Genomic DNA, 10,318 nt, shown 5'->3' with positions numbered 1-10,318 from the left:
ATGGTTCTTAGGAGTCACTCTTTCCCCAGGCAAGACAGACCCCAAGGGAGAGCCCCAAAGGCAGCTCCCGAGAGCCCTAGAGATCCCAGCACTGGTGCCCCCTCTGAGAACAGAGAGTCTGGTTCTCCGCCTGAAGGGGCTGCCCCCAGCCTGGAGCTCAGGGACGGCTCCTCAGACGGACCGGTCACAGGGGCAGACGCGGGGGGCCTGGCTGAGGCGGGACGTGAGCAGCCGCAGAGCCGCGTGGAGACCAAGGAGGCTCCCGCTCCAGGCCCTACCTCAGGCCGGAGAGGGGATGCCGTCGAGGAGAAGCGAGAAGACCCTGTGCCGCCCGGCGCTGCCAGGCCCCGGGCCCCGGACCAGCCCCCCGAGCGGAAGCAGCCCGGCCCCGAGCCCTCCGCCCCCGGGAGGGGCGCCTCGCAGCCGGTCGCGCGACCGCGGAGACGCAGCGCGTGCGGAAGAGCCGAGAGCTCCGAGCGCGGGGTCGGCCGGGCTGCGCAGCGGAGACGCCCGGGAGAGGCTCGCGGGGAGCAGCCCGGCGCGGCGGGCAGCGGGGGGCCGTTCCGGGAGGAGCGGGAAGAAGCCGGAAAGCTCACGGGGCTTCTGCAGAGGCGGGGGGGCCGGGGCCTGGCCCGGGAGCCGGCTTCGGCGGCCGCTCTGCCACGGCGGCTGGACCTGGGCACCTGCCTGGACGTCCTGGCCTTCGCCCAGCAGCACGGGGAGCCCGGCCTGGTGCGGGAGACCTATGCCCTGATGAGCGACAACCTGCTGCGCGTGCTGGGAGACCCGAGCCTCTACCGGCAGCTGAGCGGGGCGGACCGCGAGCGCATCCTGAGCCTTCGGACGGGCCGGGGCCAGGCGGTGCTGGGGGTCCTTGTGCTGCCCAGCCTATACCAGGTGAGCCGCTCGGGGCTCGCCAGGGGCCCTTGCGGGGAGGCGGCTCCTGCTGCGGAGTCCGCGGCCCCGCCTCCCCGCCCGCACCTGCACGTGTTCAACCCTCGAGAAAACACCTGGCGGCCCCTGACTCAGGTGCCGGAGGAGGCCCCGCTTCGGGGCTGCGGTCTCTGCACCATGCACAACTACCTGTTCCTGGCGGGCGGCATTCGAGGCTCCGGTGCCAAGGCCGTCTGCTCCAACGAGGTCTTCTGCTACAACCCCCTGACCGACATCTGGAGCCAGGTGCGGCCCATGCAGCAGGCCCGCGCCCAGCTCAAGCTGGTGGCCCTGGACGGGCTGCTTTACGCCATCGGTGGCGAGTGCTTGTACAGCATGGAGCGCTATGACCCGCGCACGGACACCTGGACCCTGCGCGCGCCCCTGCCCGCAGGCACCTTCCCTGTGGCCCATGAGGCTGTGGCCTGTCGTGGGGACATCTACGTCACCGGGGGCCACCTCTTCTACCGCTTGCTGAGGTACAGCCCTGGGAGGGACGCGTGGGATGAGTGCCCCTACAGTGCCAGCCACCGGCGCTCCAGCGACATGGTGGCGCTGGGAGGCTTCCTCTACCGCTTCGACCTGCTGCGCGGCGTGGGCGCTGCCGTGATGCGCTACAACACGGTGACAGGCTCCTGGAGCCGGGCGGCCTCCTTGCCGCTGCCCGACCCTGCCCCACTCCACTGCACCACGCTGGGCAACACCATTTACTGCCTCAACCACCAGGTCACGGCCACCTTTACGGTCTCCGAGGGGACTGCCCAGTTCCAGGCCAGAGAGCTGCAGCCCTTTCCTCTGGGGAGTAAGGGGGTGCTCTGTCCATTCATCCTGACTCTGTCTGCCACGGACCCACTGCAGACTGCCCTCTGAGCTGCTGCTCTCCAGGGAGACCCTGGGGCTGGGAGTCCGGCACACGTGGGGCATAGACCGCATGGCTGGGATCCAGAACTTTCTGCCATTGTTTCTGGGACTTTCCTTTTCTAGTATAAGACTCATAATTTCCCCCTTCCATATCCCCCACCCCATAAAAGAGATTTCTCACCCTGGGAGCTGAGGCTCCTTGTACCCGTGAGCTGGTTGCTGGGCGTCCCAAGCCTTTTCCCACCTCCCCCCACAGCATGTTGTCTCCTGCCTTTATGACTCGGTGCTTGCCCTCACACGTGAGTGGGCTCACATGGCCCCTCCTCCAGGATGGTTCTCCTCCTCGGGCTCCAGCACCAGGCTCCCACTTGCAGCGCTACACTGTCTGGAAAAGCATCTGTGGGTCTACTGGGACTCTGAGAGTCAGGGACTGATGAGGCATTGTACTTAAGGACCAGGATGTGGCTTGTGGAGGAGCTGAGTGACCACTGAGCAGAGCAAGGAGGTGGCTAGAAGCACAGTCACACTTCCTGTATTTTGTCCCTAGGGCCCCAAGCTGGGCAAGGAGTCTGTAAGGGAGTGGGAAGGGGAAACAAGAAACAGAAAAGTCCTCAGGAAAATGTCCTTGCCCCAAGCCCTGGGAGCCTGGCTTGGCTCTTCCTGGGAACAGCTCTATAGCCTTCCTTCGTCTGACTGGTCCCCAGAGGCCTAGAACCCTTGTCTCGGAAATGGTCCTGCTGACTGCAGCCCCTCCTGTAAGGCCAGCCCGGGCCTGGCCAGGACCACTTGGGCTCATGCCCCTCTGTGGGGCCTCTCCCATCTGCCCTGCCCCACTAGAAGCCAGCCTCGCTTCCCAACAACCCCGATTCTTGCGTGAGACCCAAGTTTCCCCTGAGCTCCTTCTCTTATTAGCTGTGGACTTCGAAGAGACATCTAATTTCAATCTTCTCATCTGTGAAATAGGGATAATGAACGTATTACTCAGGAGAGTTGTGAGAACCTAAGGTCACATATGTGAGCACCCAGCACAGGGCCCAGAATGAATAAATGATGTTCCCCTTTGCCTATTTTGGAGTCCACCAGAGGAAGGTAAATAAATCTGCCTGAATACTGCTGCCTGTCCCACCCTCTGACCTGGTTTGTCCCTGTCTGGCCCCATTTTGGCTTTTTATTCTATGCTTGGTGCTTCTGGCACTAAGTATGTTTAATTCATTGAAAGCATCTGCATCTCAGAATTCTCATTTTTTGTTCACAAGGTTTGATATGCTGCTGGGTAGGACAGAAAGGGGTCCTCAGGGTGTTCTTAAAAATAAGTTTATTGAGAAACAAGTACGGTTCACACAGCTATCTATTCTGGTCGCCGTTCCTCTGCCAGCAGAGAGGGCTCCATGCCTCAGGGGCTTCTCCACGTTGGCTGAGGGCAGCATGGGGGCCGCGGTGGGCAAGGGGCCTACTGTTTATGCTTGGTCTCATTGAGCAGCTCTTGCCAGTTCTTCTCCATCTCCTCCTTGCAGTTGAGGAAGGCGTCCTCCAGCCGGCGCATGGACTCTGCCAGCGAGGGGTCGGTGCGCATCACCACCATGTCGTAGGCCATCCACGTGGCTTGCACTGCAACAACGAGACGGGCCCTGATCAGGCCACAGGGTGGGGCCGGGCTCTGGAGCGCCCCAGGGAGGGCCCTGTGCCTCTGACCACTCTAAGCATCCCAGGGCCTAGATCCTGCTGTTACCCAATGTCTTGAAGGAGAGGAAACTGGTAGGCTATGTGTTATAGGGTTCATAAAAACCCCTATTACAACTTCTCCCTACACAGGACAGTACTAAAACCTCACTGACCTCACACGGGTCTTAACTTCTGGATGCACCAGCCCATGGCATTAAGGCTAGAGGCCAGTCTGATGTAAAATATTAGGATAAATTAGAGCAAACAGAAGTCCTTCCCCATCTGTGGCTCATAACTCGTGGTTGCAGGGTGAGCCCTGAGGAGTCTGAAGGCCTATTGGAAGCTCAGGAGGGGAGACAGCTCTCCCTCCAGCAAGGTCCTGAGCCTCATGTTACCTTATGCATAGTGGCCTGGGATGCCGGCCCACCTCTTCCTCGGTACCTCTGTGCTTTCATTAGGGCCAGTCCACAGAAGAGACAGGCAGAATGAATAATAATAATCGCGCTTGAGTATCTACACGTAACCAAGGTCAGCAGCACAACAGGCTCGATGTTTTACAGAAAGTAATATCTGTTTGGTTAGGGAAAAACTGTCAGAAAAGCTATGTGCAGTATCTCAACAAATAGAGGGGATATAGCTATATAGTTCGTACAGGAATTCTTGAACTTTTGGGTACATGAGAGTCACTTGGGACACCTGTTGAAATGTAGGTCACTGGCCCCTCCCACAACTAAAAGGCTCTTTTTTTTTTTTAAGATTTTATTTATTTGACAGTGAGAGAGACTGAGACAGAGAGGGAACACAAGCAGGGGCAGAGGGAGAGGGAGAAAGAGACTCCCCACAGAGCAAGGAGCCTGATTTGGAGCTCGATCCCAGGATGCTGAGATCATGACCTGAGTGGAAAGCAGACACCTAGCCACTGAGTCACCCAGGCGCCCCTCAAAGAGGTTCTTATTTAGCAGGTTGGGAATGGTGCCCAGAACCTGTATCTTAATAAGGGGACCACCCTTGCAGACCGCCTGAGTAGCAGGTGGAGCATGTTCCTGGGCGTCAGAGCAGTCGGCTTCTGGGCTCGCCACTTGCTACCTGTGTGACCAGAAACAAGTGACTTAAATGTACTAACCTCATCTGTAAAGGACAGACGATGTCCTAATCTTGCTGCTTGCTATGAAGATTAAATGGATGACATATGCAATTTGCCTAGAACATATGAGGATGTTCAAGACAGGAGAAACTCTTACTATAAAATAAATAATTGATATATTCAGGGCAAAGTTAGGGTTGGTAAGAAATAAAGATTCAGAAGAAAAAAAGAGCTTGCAGAAATGAGTCTCATGTAGTTCCACACGGCAGTTGGAATTCTAGCTCTGAGTTTCCTAAGGCCAAAGTAGAGGAAACATATTCAGGTTTAGGACTCAGTGGCCAAAAATAAAAACGAACCCATTAAGACACTTTTATCCTATGAAAACATTTTCTGATAGGTATATTTTTTGAGACGTATGTAATATATTTTATTTTTTAAAAGATTTTATTTATTTTATTGTAATATGTTTTATTTTTTAAAAGATTATTTATTTTTAGAGAGAGAGGGGTGGGAGGGGCAGAGGAAGAGAGAGAGAGAGAATCTCAAGCAGACCCTATACTGAGTTCAGAGCCCGATTCGGGAGCTCAGGCTCCCAGGACCCCGAGATCCAAAATCAAGACTCAGCTGCCTGACTGCCTGAGTCACCCAGGTGCCCTGACGGCATCCCTACTTTAAATACGACATGTTTCTTCTGTGGCTACAGTTGTATGTAATCACTGGCCAAAGAGAGCTGTTGGCACAGCGCCAAAGCACAGTTCAGAGAAGACAAGTTGGGGAGACACCAAAACACCGCATTGAGAGCGAAACCCTCTTTGATTTGATCCAAGGAAGAAAATTCAGAATGCAGAGAACAGGAAGGACCCATGATTGTAAGAAAATCCTGCAGAAATATGTGTTTCCTGACTTTTTAATTCATTCAGTATTTATTGAGCACTTTTGTGTGGGCGTTTTGCTCCAGCAGCCCTGTGATATAGCGGCGTACAAGGCAGACACACCCTGCCATTATTAAGTGTCTATCCCAGCCGCTGTGGGAAGGGACAGAAAAAACACACAAGACAACTACAGGCTGTGAGGGCAGCAAGCCGCATGTGTTGTGGCAGAGAAACGGGACAGGAGGAATCTGACTTTAAACCAGGTGATAAGGGCAGGTGCTCTCTCTGAGATTTTGGTAAGGTCTGCGAAGTAGTAAAACTAAGCTCATCACCTCTGGAAAAGCCTGAACAGCAGGTACTCTAAGAAGCTAATTGGGGCTCACCCCAAACACTGATAACCTTCTGGGTAGGGCTAAAGCTCTCACGTGGATATTAAGGAGAAATGGTGAAGATGTACACGTAGATGCAGGGTTCAGTAAAGGATGTAGATAGAGTGCTCCAAAAACCTGCTGTAGGGGAGGGGCAGACATCACTTAGGGCTCTCATAGGTGAATCTGCTGTGTGGGCCTGGAAGGTAGAAATGGAGGACAGGGAGTAAAGGAATGACGACAAGAGGGCCAGCTAAGCTCTGTGATGAAGGGACGGAGATGGGCCTGGATTTTACATCCATACACGAATTCCCACCTTTGGCAAAACAGACCAATCAACATTTTAAAATGTAAATGGTGACATTCTGCTTCCCAGTCTCAGGCCCCAGATGGTCTTATGGACGAATTCTACCAAACTTTGAAAGAAGAGTTAATTCTTTTTTTTTTTTTTAAAGATTTTATTTATTTATTTGACAGAGATCACATAATAGGCAGAGAGGCAGGCAGAGAGAGGTGGGGAGGCAGGCTCCCTGCTGAGCAGAGAGCCCAATGTGGGGCTCGATCCCAGGACCCTGGGATCATGACCCGAGCTGAAGGCAGCGGCTTAACCCACTGAGCCACCCAGGTGCCCCATTTTTTTTTAAGATTGTATTTATTTACTTGTGTGTGAGAGAGCGTGCACAAGCAGCAGGCAGAGGAGGAAGCAGGCTCCCCACTGAGCAAGGAGCCCAATGCGGGACTCGATCCCGGACTTTGGGATCATGACCTGAGCAGAAGCCAGTTGCTTAACTGACTGAGCCACCCAGGCATCCCAGAAGAGTTAATTCTTATGTAATACAAGTGAGTCCAGAAATTAGGAAAAGAAGGCTGATAATCTCATTATATGGGTATAGAAGCTTCCTACTTATAGGAAATTTGAGAAAAGAGATCAGCAAAAATAAAAACACAATTTTCCCTAAGGTGGTTTGTTCTAAAATCAAAGATCATATGAAAAAATTATAGGTCTATTTCACATCAATATAGATATAAAACTCTAAATATAATATAAGCTAATCAAATCTAACAGTGAGTTAAAATAGTATGTTATGATCAAGTGGAGTTTGTAAAAGAAATTCAAAGATGACTGAGTATCAGAAAACCAATCAGTGTAATTAAGCACATCAATAAAAGGGGGGAAATCAAGGGAATATCTCAAAGCCAAAAAAAGCAGTTAACAAAGTTTAATACCTATTTATGATTAAAAAAACCCCAAATCCTAACAAATTGGAAATAGAATGAGACACCCTTAATTTACTAAAAGTGATATACCAAAACCTACAATGAACAATATACCTAATGCAGAAACTCTGTATGTACTCCCTTTAAAAGTGGGATCAAACAAGGATACCTCTGACAATGTTACTGGTATAGGAGATGCTGGCAAATGGAATAAAGAATTTGGAAGAATCAAGAGGTGTAAGGATTGGATGGTAAGAGATAAAAGTATCAGTATCTGGGGGCGCCTGGGTGGCTTAGTCAGTTAAGCAACTGACTCTTGATTTCACCTCAGGTCATGATCTCAGGGTTGTGAGATGGGGCCCCATGATGATGACAAAGGGATCCACACTCAGTGGGGAGTCAGTTTGAGATTCTCTCTCCCTCTGCCCCCCCAACTTGTGCACTCTCAAAACAAACAAAAACCAAACTATCAGTATTTGTGAATTATAAAAATGTATATGAGCAAATAAAGATCTAATAGCTAAGTCAATCTTAAAAAATGAAAGTTAGAAGGGAATATGCCTTATCAGATATCAAGATATCCTATAAAGTCATGTGTGTGTGTGTGTGTGTGTGTGTGTGTGTACACACACACGATTTTATTTTTTGAGAGAGAAAGAGCGTACACAAGCAGGGAGGGGGCAGAGAGAGAGGGAGAAGCAGACTCCCCACTGAGCAGGGATTCCCAAAGCAGAACTCAATCCCAGGACCCTGAGATCATGACCTGAGCTGAAGGCAGATGCTTAATTCACTGAGCCACCAAGAGCTCCCCTTTAAGGTCATGTTTTTAAAAATAGTGGGGTATAGGGTCACCTGGGTAGCTCATCAGTTAAGTATCTACCTTTGGCTCAGGTCATGATCCTGGGATTGAGGCTCACATCAGGCTCTCTGCTCAGTGGGGGGCCTGCTTCTCCCTCTCCCACTGCCTGCTGCTCCCCCTGTTTATGCTCTCTGTCAAATGAATAAATAAAATCTTTTAAAAAAATAATTGAAAGAGACCAAAGGAAGAAAAGAGACCAAAGGAAGAAAAATAGTAAGTTCAGAGATAGATCTAAGTATACACACAAATTTAGTAGAATGATAAAAGTAAAACCAAAAATCAATGAAAAAAAGACAGTTACTACAGATGAATTAAAGATACACATACAGGGGTGCCTGGGTGGCTCAGTGGATTAAGCCTCTGCCTTCGGCTCAGGTCATGATCTCAGGGTCCTGGGATTGAGCCCCGCATCGGGCTCTCTGCTCAGTGGGGAGCCTGCTTCCCCCTCTCTCTGCCTGCCTCTCTGCCTACTTGTGATCTCTCTCTCTGTCAAATGAGTAAATAAAATCTTTAAAAAAAGATATAAATATAAAAATTAAAATAACATCCGTGAATCAAAATTTAGCAGAACATCTGTAATCTTGGGACTTCTTAAAACCTCCAAACCATAAGGCAAAATATTGGTGAGTCTTTCTGTCAAAAATTTTTTTCAACTAAGGACAACATGGAAAAGTTTTCAAAAAATGATAGAAGAAATTTATAATCCTTAAGGATGATAATGGGTTAATATCTATAATACACAAGAAACATTTCTAATTAATAAGACAGAAAATCCAATAATTAAAAAAAAAAAAACCCTGGAAAACAACAAGTGTTGGTGAGGATGTGGAGAAATTGGAGCCCTTGTGAGCTGCTGGTGGGGATGTAAGGTGGTGCATCGTGTGTAAAACAGTCTGACATCCCTTAGGATGCCAGGCAAAGAATTACCATATGACCCAGCAATTCCACTTCCAGGTAATATTCCAAACAATGGAGAGCAGGTTCTCAAACAAATAACTTGCATACACATGTTAATAGCAGCACTATTCACAACAGCCAAAAGGTGGACACAACAAATACCAATCAAATGATGAATAAATAAAATATGATATATCCGTACAGAGAGATTATTACTCAGCCATAGGAAGGAATAAGATACTAATATATTCTATAGTATGGATGAACCTTGAAAATACTCTGCTAAGTAAAAGAAGCCAGAAACAAATTGTATTTACATATTATATGATTCATTTATATAAAATATCCAGAATGGATACATCCAGAGAGACTGGAAACAGATTGCTGGTTGCAAGGGGCTGGGGATAGAGGCTATGGGGATGACTGCCTAGGGGTACAAAGTGTCTTTTTTGAATGATGCACATATTTTGAACTAGATAGAGTTGGTGGCTATAGGACATTGTGAATGTGTTAAATGCCCCTAAATATATACTTAAAAATGGTAAATTACATGGTGGATGAATTTCACCTAAATTTTTAAATTTAAATTTAAGATGTGATTATCTTTATTTTTCAGAAGTAGAAACAAAGAGGCAGAGAGGTTAAGTAGCTGCTAAAGTCACACAGGTAAAAAGTGGCACAGGCAGGATTTTACCCAAGTAACTAAGCGCCAGTGTCTGTGATTTTTCTTTTTTTTAAATTATTCTTTTACATTTTATTCCAATAACTTTATAGTTCTACCCTTCACATTCAGGTTAGTTATTTCTTTGGTTATTTATTTATTTAAGAGTTTATTTATTTATTTGAGAGAGAGAGTGGGAGGAAGAGGGAGAAAGAATTAGAAGCAGACTCCCTGCTGAGTGCAATGTGGGGCTCAGTCCCATGACTGTGAGACCATGACCTGAGCCAAGAGTTGTATACTTAACTGACCGAGCCACCCAGGAGCCCTAGTCGATTATTTATTTATTTATTTATTTAAATATTTTATTTATTTATTTGACAGAGAGAGATCACAAGTAGGCAGAGAGAGAGGGAGAAGCAGGCACCCCACTGAGCAGGAGCCTGACTTGGGGCTTAATCCCAGGACCCTAGGATCATGACCTGAGTTGAAGGCAGATGCTTAACTGACTGAGCCCCTCAGCCGCCTCTGGTTATTTATTTTTAAGTAAGCCCTATGCACAATATGGGGCTTGAACTCATGACCCCCAAATCAAGAGTCATTTACTCTACTAACTGAGCCAGCCAGGCACCCCACCAGTGTCCATATGTTTAACTACCTACAGTATACTGCTTCTTATGGTCCATAAGAAGAAATCCAAAAGACTAATGACCATATGAAGAAAGTCTGGAACTCTACTCAAATAGATCTTCATAATACAGTTGAGTTTAAAAAAGAAGGTACAGGTTGGAGATATAATGCAATATAGTTTACACAACTTAAAATACATGCATAAAAACAAAATTACAAAATTTACAAAAATACACAGAAAGGGAATAAGCAAAAAAAAAAAAAAAAAAAAAAAAG

The 10,318-nt window shown here is 48.5% G+C and overlaps 2 protein-coding genes across 3 annotated transcripts in view; one reads left to right on the top strand and one right to left on the bottom strand.

The window, feature by feature from the left end:
- On the top strand, positions 1-1,803 carry LOC111157458 (kelch domain containing 7B). The gene has a single exon (XM_022518874.1). The coding sequence runs from the start codon at positions 1-3 to the stop codon at positions 1,801-1,803; it is 1,803 nt and encodes a 600-aa protein (XP_022374582.1).
- Positions 1,804-3,092: 1,289 nt separating this feature from the next.
- LOC111157649 (synaptonemal complex central element protein 3) overlaps positions 3,093-10,318 on the bottom strand; it is a 29,253-nt gene continuing 22,027 nt past the window's right edge. For both annotated transcript variants that reach the window (XM_022519254.1, XM_022519253.1), the window contains exon 3: positions 3,093-3,402. In XM_022519254.1, coding sequence (XP_022374962.1) covers positions 3,245-3,402 — 158 coding nt within the window. In that variant the 3' untranslated portion in view covers positions 3,093-3,244. The remainder of the gene's footprint in view (positions 3,403-10,318) is intronic.

This window comes from Enhydra lutris, unplaced genomic scaffold (genome assembly GCF_002288905.1).
Source record: "Enhydra lutris kenyoni isolate GAN:26980312 unplaced genomic scaffold, ASM228890v2 scaffoldscaffold55, whole genome shotgun sequence".
NCBI classification, from domain to species: Eukaryota; Metazoa; Chordata; class Mammalia; order Carnivora; family Mustelidae; genus Enhydra; species Enhydra lutris.
Note: the sequence above shows the minus strand (reverse complement) of the source record. Positions and strands in the feature narration are given on the sequence as shown.

Excerpts from the sequence above, each read along its gene's own strand:
- LOC111157458 (XM_022518874.1), top strand. The coding sequence starts at position 1 with ATGGTTCTTAGGAGTCACTCTTTCCCCAGGCAAGACAGACCCCAAGGG.